At 40.2% G+C, this 17,499-nt stretch overlaps 1 protein-coding gene across 3 annotated transcripts in view; it reads left to right on the plus strand.

Moving 5' to 3' along the window:
- Positions 1-17,499, plus strand: part of PCSK5 (proprotein convertase subtilisin/kexin type 5) — a 300,518-nt gene that overhangs the window by 245,665 nt on the left and 37,354 nt on the right. For all 3 annotated transcript variants that reach the window (XM_050944093.1, XM_050944095.1, XM_050944094.1), the window contains 4 exons: positions 2,952-3,054; positions 7,498-7,634; positions 10,630-10,833; positions 11,173-11,241. In XM_050944093.1, coding sequence (XP_050800050.1) covers positions 2,952-3,054; positions 7,498-7,634; positions 10,630-10,833; positions 11,173-11,241 — 513 coding nt within the window. The remainder of the gene's footprint in view (positions 1-2,951; positions 3,055-7,497; positions 7,635-10,629; positions 10,834-11,172; positions 11,242-17,499) is intronic.

Consider the following 17,499-nt stretch of genomic DNA (forward strand, 5'->3'; position numbering starts at 1 on the left):
CTTTAAAAGCATAATAATACTTACAGGGTGCAGTGAGGACTAAGTAATGCAGGCCAAATTTTATCTCAGTTACACAAGTGTGACTGCACAAAGCTGTACTCAATTCAATATCAAATGGTTAGTTTATCACATCTTTATCATCACCCCATTATATGATATATATATTTACGGGCCAGATCCTCAACTGGTGTAAAGCAGCAGACCTCAGCTTACTTCAGTGGAGCTATGCCAATTTACATTAGCTGAAAATCTCATTTACACAGTCTAGAGAGATTATATAAACAGATTAGGGTGACCAGATGTCCTGATTTTATAGGGCCAGTCCCGATTTTTGGGTCTTTTTCTTATATAGGCTTCTATTACCCCTCACCCCCACCCCACTTGCTGTCTGGTCACCCTAAAACAGGTGGATACCCATACTCATACCCATACAAATAGGCACATATAAATGTGCTAAACGCCCTTTGAGATCTATGGCTGAAAAGCACTAAAGCAGTGTTAATATATAAATTCTATGTATGTATATATGTACGTACTCATACACACAGACACCTACATATATTGGTTACCTCTGAGATTTGCAAAGAAAAGGTGCTTAAAAGCAAAGGTGGGGGGGCTGTTGTTTTGCTGCTTTTTTTTTAATAACACACACACACACACACACACACAATAGAAAGCCTCAATATTTTCTTTCACTGCCAGAAAAAGGAAGAAAAATAGCCAAAAATATGCTAACAATTCCTGTAAATCCCAGATTATTTGCAAAAAGAATGTATTTTTAACAGAGAATTCAAAAGGATCCCGCAGACTTTGTAAAACCTGTCTGCAGAATTTCTCATGGCTAGAGATCTCACTATCTGGGCGATTTTATATATGTCTGCCACTCTTACTCATGATGAGAAGGAAGTTAGTTCATAAATCATCCCAGTTATTTCTCCTATATATAAAATTGAGTGGGTAAGGGTAAGTGAGAGGGAATAGATAGTTTTATATTAACATTATTTTATGGCTTGTCTACATGGTAATGCCCTACATTAACTGATCCGTGTAGACCCTGCTGGTGTGCACTAAAGGTTCCCTAGTGTGCCTTAACAGAATAGCTTTTCTGCCTCCCTTCCATTCACCCGACATTGCTCCTTCATACACACACACACGCCACTCTTCTGTGTCCTAAGTCCCACAATGCACATGCACAGCCCAAGTTTCAAGGCAGCAATGCAAATGGGAAGAATTCTCCACCTAGGGGTATCCACAGAATTTGCAGGCTTCATTTACCTCCCAGGGCTCACTGCCCAGATCATATCCTCAACTAAATCTATTGCTAAAGAATGAAGCAGCAGATAGTAAATTCAGTCAAATATCTACACTTGACTAGCATAGATTACCTGCTAACCAAATAACATAAGGCACACTTATTTAATCTAGGGCCTTATAAAACTGTTCAATGGATAGATTTACTGCCCCCATACGCTGCTTAATACACACACGGCTGGCAAGCCACTTGCCAAATGACTCTATCTACATTACAAGTTATGGGGAGCATAGATATGCAGCAGAGTAACCGTGGTTTAATGGGTACCCAATAAATAAAAGGACATGTCATGTATTACAACACCACAGCAGCAGCAGCAGCTATAGTCTCGCTGCCCATATAGGATGAGATTTTCAAAGTCACTGAGAGGACTGGGACACCTAGTTCTCTTTCATTTTAAAGATAATTGGTTGTCTACCTCCCTGCACAAGTGGCACAGCACCAAAGGAACAGTCCAAGAGGAGAGATAAGGGGGACAGAGAGGACCATTGTGCCCTCCTGATTTTGGGCTGGTCCAGGCTTTCTTATATAGAAACCCATCCCTGGCTGCCTATGAGTTGCAATGCAGTCTTCTAGAATCTCTGTGGTGGCACATGCTACAAATACGACCTCAGCTCATGCCTTACAGTGGGGCAGCGTAAGAATGCTGTATCGGCACCAGAGGGATTCATCCTGAGTTTGCTGCAGCCCATTAATAGCTCTTATATAGGTGACATCTTTCTGCAACCACTTTGAATGTGTTTCTGCTGAGAGATAAAATAGCACCAAATACACAACATGCCACATTTCTGAATGATCATAGTAAACATGGGAGACTGAAGAGGACTCAGTCTGATCTCACGCTGGTGAGAATCAGGAATGACTCCACTGAAATCTCCTGATGAAAAGCACTATAAGAGCTAGGTATTAAATCTATGGATTTACGCAGGGGCAAAATGACCTAAGTGAAATCAAAATCAAACCCCAACATTTTCAGAAGAAGTTACTTTATTTGTGGTTATGTCATCCACAGGAATGATAAGACATTCCCAATCAATTCTGGATGCATTTAGTTGCTTGAGGTTTGCCTTTTAGATTTGTCATCAAAATGTTTATGGAGATACTACAGTGGTTACATGTTAGAAATAGCAAAGGCAGACAGGCAGCTGAATGGTTGTGATGTATCTTGTATCTACCAGATAGTTGCCAAACAGTGCAGTGTACTGCACCTGAACTACTGTATTTCAAAATCCCATCTGATGTCTGGACTCACTCCTCATGAATCCCACACACAACTCAAACCGTTACCCTTCATGCAGTGTCCTTTATCTAGCTCTCCAAGGTGCACCAGAATAGAGCCCTCCTTGACGGCCCAGCTGAGCCAATAGGAGCTGGGCTAATTCAGCCACTTACAGGCACTATTTGTAAGACTCATGCAGACTCAAAGAAAACAAGTCATTGAGCTCATCATTCCGAAAGACACCGTGCTCCTGCACCCAGGGCACAAGCAGTTGGTTCCCTGTTAATACAACTGAGAACTGCCAGTTTCAGAAATTCAAAACAACTTTGGTGTCTACTTCTTTTCAATTAGCAACATATTGAGCAAAGTTTTTTATTTGATCTGTGGGTCTTAAGTAAACAATTGGGTTTTGTTTGCCAGGGGAATATGCCGAGCGTGTGGATCGGTGTCTGTTCTGTGAAGCATCCTGTTCTAAGTGCACAGGACCAACTCAGAATGATTGTATCGGCTGTGCAGCCACAAGGTAAATGATTGTTGTTGTTGTTTAGTTACATTGTGGTAGCAGGTAGAAGCCCCAGTCAGGATCAGGGCCCCACTGTACTAGGTAATATACAAACACACAAAAAGAGACTGTCATTAACCCGATGAGGCAAATGGAGTATGACAAACAAAATTAGATCAAGAAAGGAGAACAAAAGGGGCACAAATGAGACCAATTGCTTTTATAGGTAACTAGTGCATGCCCAGATGGATCCTGAGGGCAGAAAATCCTTTTTCCTTAAATAAATGAAATCAGCTAACCCTGACTGACATACAGGCAAACCATAACTGTTGGTCATAGGTAATGGCCTCTACATGCCACAAAGGACACAGGCTGACACTGATCAGTGACAGTCAGGGTATGTCTACACTGCAATTTAAAACCCGTGGCTGGCCAGTGCCAGCTGATGCAGGCTCATGAGGCTTGGGCTAAAAGCCTGTTTAATTGTGATGTAGATGTTTGGGCTTGGGATGGAGTCCAGGCTCTAGGATCCTAAACGGGGAGGAGAAGACTCCCATAGCCGAGCTCTAGCCAGAGCCCGAACATCCACACCACAATTAAACAGACCCTTAGCCTGATCCCCATGAGCCCATGTCAGCCGCAGGTGTCCAACTGCAATGTAGACATATCTTCAGACATTAGTAATCCAATTTTTGACTTGCCACATCTGCATTGATTTTTACTACACATATTTGATTTATATGGTAACCATGACATCAGTTACCATACAGGTCCTGAAAGGATTATTGTCTAACTAAGACATAATTATTTATTTAAAATATATCTAAATATTTCCTTACTAGGGCAGGTCCTGAACTAAATCCCAACCTGAACCACTGCTCAAACTTTGGGAAAGTTTGAAACTAATACGAATTCTGCAGCTCAGGGTCACCTCTGCTATTTATTCAAGGGAGCTATTATAGCCTCTTGTTTTAAATCCCATGTTCTTCTAACAGAGAAGGTGTAGTCTTGATTCTGTACTCACTTTAGTTTTGCTCTGGTGTAACTGCACTGATTTCAGTGCAGTTACTCCATTTTTACACTGGTGTGAGATCAGAATCAGCTCCTATAAGCTTTTTCCATGGCATAAGAACACACCAAAAAACAAGTAAACATACAATTTATAACACCAGTGTCTATGACAAGACTTCTGAAATAACAAGAAACACCTAGTGGTGTCAATTCATCCTTAAAGTAGGGTCAATTCATCCTTAAAGCAACTCTATTGCCTTTAGGTAGGTTATGCCATGGATTAATTTAGCCAAACGTGTCCGGCCAGAGTGTCAGGCTCAGAGCTGAAGTTCTATGCTTCTGGGTGGTAAATTGGAACCCCTGTGTTACTGTAACACAGATTTTTGTGTGAGAGGGGAGGTTTGTTTGTTTATTGTCCCATAACAAAAGGTACAAGGTGATCTAATTATAACAAATTACACAAAACTCCTCAGATGTTCCAGTCTGTAATGATCAAGCTCCTCCCTTTCTTGAGTACCCATGGCCTTTGGGAGGTTATGATCATAACCAGAGTTTTAGCTTCCTCCTATTTGGCTTCAAGCAGAATTTATCAGTCTTGTGTGGAGCTAGAAGGCTCGACATTGATAACACTTCTGTCACCAGTTTTGGGATTCTAGAATATACACATAGGTCATTTGCAGAGGTACTTTTCCTTACACAGGTTACGCTACATAATACAACTGGAAAAGAAGGGAGTTAAACTCCAAAGCTCTTATTTCACCGTAACAAGTCCCTCACCGGTTTTTGCTTTTTCTTTCTACATCTAGGGCTTCAAAAGAGAGTCGAGTTTTTATCCTTCTATCTGTTGTAAAAGATCTACTAAGAAAATACAAAAATGAAAAACAACAAACATAAAAATAGATAAGAGAAAAATCCAAATGGAAACTATAGGAGGAAAAATATCTACAGTGGATACTATTTGTAATATATTGGAAATAGACCTATTTAAGTCTCAGTCTCCAGGGTCCTATGGTTCTAAATGCTTCACACTGAAGAGAGTAATGAATGGTACTCTAATATAGACTAAAATTCAGGAGAGGGGATCTCCTACAGCGGGATTCTTTTTCTTTTCTACGAAGGATGAAAAGATTGGTTTTTTCCTTCTGAAATCCCATGAAAATGAGGATACTGAACATGCCCATTCTCTGTGGGAAATCTGTTCTAGGCACTATTCCCTTGTTCAGAAACCCAAGATTCTATTATCTGTTTTTAATGCAGCAGGGTAATTTGGTTTTTGCCAGCCAAACAATTTAGTTCTCAATTAAAAAAACCAACTTCTCCTTCATTTGTAAATCTATATCCCATGATCTATAGAGCTCAGGATCAGGATCTGAGCTGTCAGCTTCTATCAGGAGGACACATTTTGACCAGGGCAAAAGAGGGTCTCTCTTTACTGTACTAGCTTTGTTGAAAAAAATCAGTCTTAGCCTCCTGAACAGAGATGAAGTCTACTGAATGCCGTGTGTAGGTATGCGAAGTCTCTTTCTCTCCAACCATGTAGAGTTCTTAACTTTTCCCCGTCGATCCTGTATGTTTGTTCCTAAACTTTTTCAAAGGAAGCATCCTGGGAACTGCTTATTTATGGAGCACTCCTGGAGAACCATTTGCTACTGAGTGAGCAACACAGAGGCATAGCTAGGAGTGGAAATTTCGGTGAGCCCTGACTTTTGGGTGGATGGACAATGACAAACTGTGCTAGCTCAGTTTCACCTCCGATGCCACACCCTCTTCCTAACTATGGTAGCCCCAGACACAGGGCTTCACCTGCTGAGTGGGGCACACATGTAGGGTGGCTCAGAAAATGGCAAGGCAGAGCTGACGGAGAGTAGCTTTCTGAAGTGCAGGCGCATAGCTCCATCCTGGATTTCAGGTGCCAGAGTGATGCTCCAGGCTGCTGTGGACTACACCCCTGCGCAGATTTGGGTGGGCTTGGAGGCTAAGTGGGTGGGCCTCAGTGGAGCAATCTTGCTTCAGCAGAAGGCAAGAGGAAGGAAATGGGAGCAAACTTGCACTCTACCCTAAAATTCACTGTTCCTCCCCCAGGCATCAATGAGCCACAGAATGAGAACCTCTCATTAAGCAAAGACAGTTACATAGTCACTAGGGGCAGCACAGCTGTACAAAATGTTCACTAACTATATTCCAAGCCATGAAAAATTCCCTTGATTTCATCATCAATGCAATGCTTAGGTCATGTTCTTCAAAGTTTTGCTAAAGGCCTCTTCACATTTCACATTACTGAGATGTTGGAACAGGGGTGAAAGTAGAAAGTCCAACCCCACAATTATCAACATTGCAAATCAGGGTAATTTTGAGATGATTTGTAACTAAAAGACCATTTGACAAATTGTCCTCAAATTCTGCAGAAACAATCTCCCTTCAGAACAAATCTGGATGATTGTCACACCAAACCAAAATCACAGGGGCACAAAATAGGGCTCTCTAATGAAATGTGGTTGTTACCAGAATATGGAGAAACTACTGTCCTGAAATCAATGCTAAGAGAGTAAGGAGTCAAACCTTAACTGTCATGTTAAACATATTTGAAGATCGGGTTCCACATATATAAATGCCAGTCCAGCCAAAGACTTAAGCACAGAAGTGCATGAGGCAATACAGAGTCCTCTCCATTATTTTCCTTAGCTGTATTTAAGACATCTTGAGGTTCTAGCCCACTGCTTCAACTTTTTCTTTCATATATCTTTCTCCATAATTACTCAAAGGCCACATCATTATAATATGTATCTTTTCCTCCATTAAGATTAAAACCATTAAAAAAAAATAATGGCGAACCTGGGCCAGTTATGTTGCTACCACATTCACTCAGTTCCTTCAGACTCATCAAAAAACGTTTTGGAGAAGATGAGTCATTAGCCAGCATTAAAAAGTATTCAACAATAACCCTCATAGGATTCAACAATAATCCTCATATTGGGACAGCGTCTAACACCCCAATCCTGTGAAGATTTATACATTTATGTTTAACTTTATGCACTATGAATAGTCCCATGCGCAGTTCAAAGCAAATCTTTAAAGAAAACAAATAGAAAGTTTTGACAGAGGCCTAGATTTTTTCACAGATAACGTCTGTGGCAGAAACATGTTCTTGCTTTTTTTTAAACAGACATAAGGAACGTTTCAGAGTTTGTGGTACAGAGACATCAAGATAAGTGATTTTCTGCGGGGAAAAAAAGTCAAACTCAGATCTGAAGTATAAGATTGAAGTTAAAGGCTTAGCTGGCTTCCCACTTTATCTTTCCAAATGTTGTAAAGAAAATCAGTGGGAAATTAAAAGTTAGGTGCAAAAAATATAAGTAATAAATATAACTGGGTGAGAAGGGACGTTTTCTTTGTTTGTTTTAAAGATGAAAGAGACAGCTATAGACTCTAATTGTGGTATTTTGCCTACCACAGATTTTTTGATGATGGACGGTGTGTGTTGCAATGCCCCAAAGGGAAATTTGAATTTAACAACCAATGCCATTTGTGTCATCATACCTGCATGGATTGCAGTGGAAGTGAACCAAACAAATGTACTGCTTGTGGTACAGGTAAGTCAGATTTCTTCTTACAACTTTTTCCTTTGCCTCTTAATTACTCTTTGCCTCTGCTCTCAGGACTAATCCTGGCCATGTTGATGTCAGTGGAACTTCTGTCACTGTTTCGGGCTACCCTCATGATTTAATTTGGTATAATGTCCTGGAATTCAGTTTGTATGAAAAACACTCTTGAAAATACAGATGTATTCTGTTCTTGTTGGGTCAGTTCATTATTTATCCAACAAAGAGAGCCTAATGTATCTGGAATTATGCCTGCCTTTAGAGAGGCAAAAATAAAAAAAATTAAAGGAAATGTTTTTGGTTAAATAAAACAGAAAACCTAAGTTCGGAAATAGAAAAGCTGCACTAGGCGATCTAGTCAACCCTGGAAGCCTTTTAGTGCTAACCCAGACCAGAAAAAAGTCTGCTCTTTCATCACAATTCACTTAAATGAAACATGTATAATAGCCACAATAGCTTCATCTTCCATCTGCTTCTAACTGCCCCCCTGCTTGGAAGAAATATATTAAATTATATTCAAAGGTGAGCCATGTGTTAGAGTCATAAAGCTCAGATCCAGATTCTGACGCAAGTCTGAACTTTTCCATAGCTGGTGCGGGCTGTGTGTTCTAATTCAGTGTTCTAGCTTAGGCACATTACAGAGGTAGAGTCAAGCCTGACTCCAAAATCCAAACTTCAACCAACTTTGGTAGGAATACAAGTATGTTTCAGCTCCAGTACTCCTGTTTAGCAGTGAAAAATGTATGTTTCAAATAGTTATTATAGTAAGAATGTGTATGTCTCAGAAAATGCTGCTCTTTGGGAGCTAAGGACATAACAGTAACAGTCATTGCAGAACAAGGTAGATAATAGGAGATATGGGATCACCAGGATCCTGTCTAAAGCAGATTTAGGTCAGATGCAGATGTATAGTGAACCCACTTCCATATTCCTAAAGAGAATGCTACCATCCACACAAAAGAAATCTAATCTAATCTCTTAACAGATTATATTTAAACAGATAATACAGGGAATTCCATGATAGAAGGAATTCTTTTTTACTTTGCAATTACAGTAGAGCAGGGTAGATTTCCCCAAAGTACTGTACATGAACATGTGTTAGATTTGTGGGGGTATAAACTAAAAAGTTAATAAAAGTAAAGAGTATTCAGCTGCTGAAAAGACAGGAATGGATTATGTGGCTTTGTCACAATATTTTCTTGAATAATGTTTTCCTGACAATATTTATGTTACTTAAACCACAATTTTATGTTATCAGAGGTACTTAAACTCTATGTACCAATGGGCAAACAAGCAACTACAAGATTTATACATACAATTCTGTACACCTGTTGGTATTTCTAATTGTCACTTATGACTAAATGAGCAAGCAAAACTTATAACATCATAAATTCAGCAAGAGCTTGACTGTGCAATTAATACAGGCCATTGCCCTACCAAGTGGTAGCAACACAGCACAAGCTTGTTGTATGGACAAAGGCATCTGAATCACTTGCCTTGACAGGCTTAACATCTCTCAAATGTAGATCATCTTCCAAAGAACCTCTCTTTTCATTAGGTATTATTTTCCATTAAGATTCCCAAATACTAATCGAATAACATTTTTTATAAAATAATCGAGTTAAAGTTTGTTATTGATGAACTGACTCAGAGTATTGATAAGGGAATATGGAGCCTTTCACTTCTAAGAAGCCAGTTCAAATTCAGACCAGGTTGGTAGTGACCCAAAATCTTTCGCATCTGACTGACACTGACAACTCAAATGTGAAATACATGAATTGATGGTCTCAGTCCAGTTCTCAATTCATAGAAGTCTACATCACAGAAAACACTATTACAATATGTACTAATTGGTACCCACCTTGGCAATCTCATTCCAGAGGCTGAGACCAAATGGACACAGAGGCTAAGCCACACTTTTACCCCTATAAGCAGTATCTTCTTGTCAGGATTTCAACAGCGTGGGGAAAAGCTTGCACTGCTGCTGCCCATTCTGCCCCTATTCTGGCAGCAATACAGAACTTCCACCTCTATGGGCACCCAGAGAGGCAGATACCATGGTAACAGTCACAGTATCAGAACCTGAGTAGACTAGAATCCATTCTGCAACTTTCATGAATAACCAAAATTCACACTCAAAAAGTAAAAATAAAAGAGTATGAATAGCTCTTTTGATAGCAGAGCAACTACTCATTAATAATATTTAGGTTCTAACTGCAGCTTCAAAAATTGTCATGGGGAAAATATTGATGCAACGTAATACAGTTAGCACAGTAATAATAGTATTGTAAGGTGACTTGTAAAGAGCTCCCTACGCTGCAACGCAAGCGCCCTGAGTTATACCTGCTACATTGTTTCAGGCAGAAGGTGGGGTAGCCTGAGGGAAGAGGTTTCACTACTGAAATGACTCTGTGGAGTAGACATGGGAGGGGAATTTCATCTAGTGGACCTGCCAGTTTTTACCTTGAAACACTAGAGATCACTGGTGCTTCAGTATAAAATAGACAAGCTTACACTTCTAAATTCAATCCAAAATCCAAACTTTCAAGATTCAGAGTAATCAGGATGAAGATTCCAGTGAAGACTCAAGCTTCCCCAAAGTCTAAGTGAAAGATATCCAAGTTCAGGGAGAGGCCTCTTCTGTCACACCCAAATGTGTTAAGGAGAATTCAGGGTGAGAGTCCCAATCATGGAAGCATCTCTGTCCATATTTGAGGATTGTGGGTGTGTTTAAAGTTTTGTACACTTGAAATAACTGTTATGAAATTTTTAGTGCCATAATTTCCCAACACTATGGAAAGTGTTGGGTACAGATCCTCAGTTGGTGTAAACTGGTGAAATAATTTCTTTGACTTCAACTGAGCCTCACTAACTGACCATCAGCTGAAGCTCTGGTGTTCAATGTTAACACTACTTTTTCTGCCTTAGCTAAATGATATCTCTTTTACTGCTGATCTATTTCCCCCACTGTGTTTTTGCTGCACAGACAAGAGAGGGAAAAAACGTTTCCTGTACATGGGAGAGTGCAGAGAGAGCTGTCCACAAGGCTACTACCATTCAGAGGAGAACAGCGCCTGTCAGTCTTGCTTAGAGCAGTGTGAAATATGCCTCGATTCCACCCAGTGCAATAGATGTTTCAAGGGATATTACCTCGCTCATAACAGGTGTCTGAAACACGAGTGTAGAGAAGGTAAGCACCCGCCAGTAGGAATAATACCCCGGGCCAGATTCTCAGTTGAAAATCTGGCCCTTGTTTTCTGATACACAAAAAGACCAAATCCTAAGGGCCTTAATTCAAGTTCTGGTTCCCCTCTCACATGTATCCATGTAAATTGGGAGTCAGTCCCTTCAGGTGAATCGAGTTACACAAGTGTAAGTGGGAGAAGAATCACACTGAGTTAAAATGAATAATACCCTTAGGGTTTGGCCAGATTGATACATTTATTTTCAGTATCCCTGCTGAATGCTTTAAATATTGACCCTTCATTTTGCTAGAATTAACTCTAAACTTGGAATCTTCAATGCGCAGGTGAAGTGGAGGACCCTAACTCTGAAGATTGCGTGCCATGTGCAGATGGATGCCGGAGGTGTCAGCTGGGTATGTGTTGTTTTTATGTGCCATTTCCCTGGCAGTTTCAGTTGGGGATATATTATTCCTTTTCATCTCTGATCCTAAATCCTTGTGTGGGGTTAATGAGCACTGCTCATTCTGTCCCAGAGCAAGCTGCATTTCAGATGGTGTGATTCTTGAACACAGAGCTATATTTTAGCTACAGCATGCATTATACATTGAGAATGATGTTTACCTTATTCATCTTCATGACACTCTTCTGAGATATTTAAGTATTTGTACCCCCACTAAGAGGTTTTTTGAATTTTCCAAAGCTACAGAAAGAGTTTATGTCAGAACCAGAAATAGACCTCAGACATTCTAGGCCTGAGCACAGACCACTAGACTATTTCTCTTCTTTGAAGAAACTCTGTAAAGTCAGACTCCATTACAGGGCAATTTACTTCTGCTGAGCTTCAGTGTCTCAAAAATTGATTAATACTAGTATTTTTTCATGAGGATAAAGAAATGCGTCTCCTATTCACAATGTGGTTCTGTCAGAATGTTTGACATCCTCAAATAAATACCATCTACTCAGTCCAGAACAATTAATTCTAATCTGCCTTATATTAATTCAAATGGAGACAGACAACTCACCACTATTTTTGGCCCTTGGGCATTTCTTTTGGAGACTTAAATGTTGAAAAGATGTTGCAGTTAGTTTAATTTAGCTGGCTTTAATACATTTGTGTTAAGAAACATGACTTCATCATGGCTATGTTGACAGGAGTACAACAGACGAATCTATAACCCGGGGACTAAAGGAGAACGGGGTGACCCAACAGGAAGACAAAATAGTGTCCAAGTGGGGATTAATTATACATGATGAGGAAATTCACATCACAGAAAGGAACTTTTTGCTGTCAACCGATTTCCAAAAAGTTAAAGGAAAGGAAAGTACATGAGTCCAAATTTTACTCTAATTATCTTGTTATAAATTGCAGTAACTCTACTGCAATCAACAGAGTTATTCTGAATTTATAGTGGTATAAATAAGAGAGGAATTTGCCCTAGTGTCTTTCAACAGTCTGTATCCAAATGTGTTAAAATTAGAGATGGGCCTGAATCACAAACTCTAGATCCAGATGTCAACAAGTTTCCACAGTTCGGGGTTGTTCATATCTGGCACTTTGGTTTGGCCAAACCCCTAGTTAAAATTCTTGCTTTGTAACACTAGCTACAGCAGTAAATTGAATGGAGCCATCTAAAGCAAAGTGAATACTGAAAGAGGTATCTGCAAACATTTATTAAAAGAAAATTCATGAATGCACTCTCACCCGCAGTATTCACAGTCGCTTTGATTTACTGTTTTCAAGCATGCATGCATGTGATCATGATATTTTTACTTTTTTGTGAACAAATAAATACCCATACAAATTTGTATTCATACAGATGTTTTCACCACAAGTGACTTATTCAAGCCCTGCAGTTCTTAATTGTTCATTCAATAAATGAGCAAACATAATAGCATTTGACTTAGGTGACCAGTTACTCAGTATAAATACTATCAAGTTCAACACCTTCTTTCATGACTGTGGATGTTCCTTTGGCAATGGAATGTGGTTCTCAAACTTCATTGCACCGTGACCCCCTTGTGCCAACAAAAATTACTACATAACCCTCGGTGGACATGGGCTGGAGTTTGAGCCCTGCCCCGGGCTGAGGCCCTTGGACTTCGGCATCAGCCCAGGCTGGCAGGGCTCGGGCTTCATCTTCAGTCCCAGACCACAGTGAGACTAATGCTAGCCGCGACCCCATTAAAACGGAGTCTTGACCCACTTTGGGGTCTCAACCCACAGTTTGAGAACCACTGTAAAAATGGAGGCAGGAGGGAAGGATTCAATATGACTGTGTGGACCTTTCGTAAGCTTGCAGTCCTACCCCTCCCCAAACTCCCTACTTGCTGTAAGGTTGGCTAGAAGAGGAGAGAGGGTGGAGAATCTGCTGCTATGCAAATCTTCCTGTTCATGGACAACTGGGAAACAGGAAAAGGGGCTAAAGTAGTTGGCAAATGGGACATCCTATTCTAATGTCATTTATCTCCTAAATATAAACTCATCATGAGGTTTGCTTCTCAATTCCCTTCTGACCCTTATCTTTGAAGTTCTGATTTAAACTGGGTTTCCAAAAGCTCCACTCAAAGCTTGAGACAGTTGGCAAGAGTCAGGCAAAATAAGGATCAATTTTTAGCACAAACAAAAGGTCAGAAGTTTTCAGGGTGCAGAAAATTTGGTTGAAACTCTAGAAAATCTTTGTGATTTTTGGCTAAGACAGATGCACTGATAGAACAGCGGATATGGTTATTTTAAAATGCTGCCACTGGATTTTAAACTGAAGCACAAAAGCAGGCAGAAAGCAAGATCCTGAACAGATTTCAAAAGTCATCATGCGTCCCTACAGTAGAACATTATTGTTAAGTTCTAGATTTAATATGAACTGGAGAGAGCTTCTGGGAGGGCTGTTTGTATATTTTTTATTTTTTTTATTTTTTTGCTGTTATTAATTGGTTAGATTTTGACTGCATCATTAGCTTAGTTTGCAGCTAAGACAAACGAAGGAAGAGCGTTCTCATAGCTGATCAGAAATGGATAGATTACATATCTCTGAGAGCAAACAGCTGGGCTATGCTTCTCTGCCCAGGCAAAAGTGGTTTCTGATGACAAAGGCTGTAAAAACATCCTAGTGCCACAAAAGACACAAAATAGTGAAATGTTATGTCTGCTGGGAAAATACTGAATTTGATGCATTTGTATTCATCCAAAAATGCCAGATGTAACGTTTTCTTTCTGAAGCCTGATCCTGCAGTCTTTGCTTGTCTCAGACATATCTCCCCTCTGACAACACTAAGGAATTTTGTCTCGGATCAGGGCATAATGGTAATTGGGACACTCTCAATCAGCAGTGCACTAGGAGTTTCTGGGGATAAACAAATCTTTCTAGAAAATAGTGTAATAGCCCAACTAGAATTAAAGTTATGTCATTTTCTTCCCTAAAAAGATATGATTCTTAATATGTAGATAGATACATTTTATTTAGATATACAAAAAGATTCAGACTCTTCTGTGAAATGAGTAATGATACGCACCCTTTGTTTAGTGTTTTGAGATCTATGGATGACCAGCACTATCTAAGAACTAACTATTATTATCCTGCTGTCACCCTGGGTTGTGAGTGAACCACAGCTTTCACTGACTGCAGGATGACTTATAGGATGAATGAAATAAGAAAGCGAGATACATCACAAACACACTGCAATAAGCTTGTTGATTGATGGATTTATTACCTGCAGCAAATCACAAAGGTTTAACTGATTTTTTTCTTTTTATAAACTGTGATTCTTTGGTAATGCATGTAACTTCAAATATACTCTGTAGGGTCAGATTAATTAAGATAATTGAACTGAGTGTGTTGCTAGTAGTCTGCGGGCAGAAGAATTCTTGCTTGCCACAGCTTGGGTCTGCTGTAGCTAATTATTTATGTCTTGACTGACCTATATCAGCAATCTCTTAGTAAAAGTTGATGACAAGTGATCAACAAAGATAAATGTAATATTTCAGGATCAAACTTTACGCTCAGTTTCTGTTAGCTATTGTACTTCAGTAGTTTAGTTTTAGGACCCAGTGAAGGTAACACGGCAGGAGAGGGTAGGAAAGATCTTGAGGAAAGCCAAGGAAGCGATGAATGGATTAGCCAAAAAAAGGTGGTAAGCAGATGGAACTTGATGCCTCCTCAGACAGATGAAGATGGCAGATGCTTGCACATGACCCAATCCCCAGTGTTGGGATAAGGAGAAGAAGCAGTCTAGTTTTAGGAATAGATAAGTCACTTAACCTCTCTCTGCCTTAGTCTCCACATGTCGAAGGATGTATTGACACTTATTTCTCTCACAAAGGTATTCTGAAACATAATTAATGATAATAAGCCATTTTGAGATGAAAAGTATTGATGTTATTAAAACAAATACAGCAGTGATAAGGCAAAATACATTGTTACAGACCAGTCAGACCATTTATAGGAAAATGCTCAAAAAATAGACATTACTAATTATGTATTTAGGGTGCACTGGTGTGAGTCAGAGCTACAAATACTAGGTATCATGCAATGTATTGTGAAATCCATATTTTTAAATAGCCATTTTTACTGACACCTAGAAAGCAGACCCTAATTCTTATCCTAGTGCACAACACTAGTAACTAACCAAGCTGGGTGCTAGAGAATTCTGCAGGTGCAGTGGAGAAGGGCTCTTTCACCAGACCATGTCTTATGGTAACTACTGCAGCCTCACTGCTGTAGGAAGCCTACATTCATACTGAATCCTGATCTTCCCACCAAGGGGGGTTGGTCCTGTAACCAACACTGGAATAAGATGAGGGAGTTAAAGACTCCTCTTTTTTGCCATCATCATCTCTGCTGATTCCTGGCTGGCAAACATGAATCCTCTTGTTCTCTGCTTCACTACACTGAATGGTGGCAGCTCACACAACAATGCTTATTATTATGGCACCAAACACATAAATGAATTTTAGGACTGGTGAAAATGTGTATTGTGGCATTTCCAATTTCTGTGATTCAATCTTTGTTACTGCAAGTGGGTCTTACATGAGAACAGTTGCTGCTGCATGATGGCAGTGGTATAACAGACATGTTTGCTGATTTTAATGCTAAGAATATTATCTAGCTAATAAGCCTGCCTCTGTGGATGCTAGCTAAGAAGGCCCTAAAACACAGAACCTGAGGCACCTAATTGTGTGTCTCAAGTTCCCTGGCCCTAGCAATGTGGATCTTACAATTCATCCTAAATCTCTCCTGAAGCCAGAAATGAAGGAAACAAGATGTCAGATGTAGACAATAGCGTCAAATATGACATTAGAGAAATCGCTTGAGCATGATCCATGAGCTGCTGACAAGAATATACGTGTTATTACATTAGAAATGCAGCTGTGTCACAGAGGCAGATTTTAGAAGAGAGGAGAAGGTATTAAAAGATCTCTCTGCTTTGGCAAACAGGCACAGATAGCAAGCCACTCTTTCAGGCTGTGATTCAGGCTGGAGTTGGGCTATTCATAAAACATTTCACCTGTAGCTATGGAGCCTGCAATTTTTGCCTTTCAAAAGATCAAGTGGAGGGTTGTTTGGGAGAGAGAAGGGCAGAAAGGCAGAAGGGTGAAGTGAAAGAGGCCACAAGACAGGGTGGAGGGAGCCTCAGTCTGCAAAGATTTCAAGCTCCTCCCCCCACATGAGCACAAGGTCCAACTGTGCAATCCGAGGTGTCATTTACCTCAGGGAGCTGTCCCGTTTAGCCTTCACCTGCACTGGACACCAGTCACTGAGAACACCAACAAGTAGCATCACACACCTCGTGTGCCTAATACTCATCTCCTGCATGACTCTGTCCCTAAGATCAAAGAGTCAAATGTTGCTCCTCCCCTCAGCATCTGACAGATGCACTCTGTCCTCCCTAAAGAACTCAGGCCCATTTTATCAGCTATCACCATGCCCCACCCTTCAATTCCCAAAATTATCCTGGCTACCTCATTGTTCACATTTTTTTCATGTTCTGTCAATGTGGGCTGGCTCAATGCCCCTCTGCACCACACTCATCTTGCAAGCACCTCTGACCAAACCAATCAAGTGTGAGGCAATAACTGGATAAATCAGCTCTGCATCTCTGTGTGTCATAATCCTTAAATCTGATCCAGTGCAATTCCCCAAATCATTTTCACCAAGGTGAATATCTCCAAGGTGAATAATAAGGACATCAGGTGACAATAGCTGAGACATCAATTAGTGCAACTGAGGCGTGTGCTGGACCTTGCACCTGCCCTGTCTACCAAACTATCAAAGGTAACTGACTTTAGTCTTGAAGCTCAGTTGTGATCCATCTGCTGACCTGGCCACCCACATGTGGGTCCAATGCACAATACAATACAGATCCAGACCTCAAGCTTCCTCTTGATATCTCTTGCAATTGTAAATAAGGTTAATGCAAATCCTGGCACACTTAGAGATGAACAAATCTAGAAATGCACACTAGCCTGCAACAAGAAATTAAATCTGAGAGGCACCCCAAAATCACAGAGGAAATCAATCCCAGTGCATCAGGTATATTGCATATCCCATTGCTTGAAGGTCAGTGATGGACAGTATGCACTGAAGTCCTTGATCTCTGAATTCTGTTACTTTGACTAAACTAGCCATTAAACCAGAAAGTCAGTGGAGCAATAAACATTGGGAGAGTGTTTTGGT

The sequence above is a fragment of the Gopherus flavomarginatus genome, chromosome 3 (assembly GCF_025201925.1).
Source record: "Gopherus flavomarginatus isolate rGopFla2 chromosome 3, rGopFla2.mat.asm, whole genome shotgun sequence".
In the NCBI taxonomy this organism is placed as follows: Eukaryota; Metazoa; Chordata; order Testudines; family Testudinidae; genus Gopherus; species Gopherus flavomarginatus.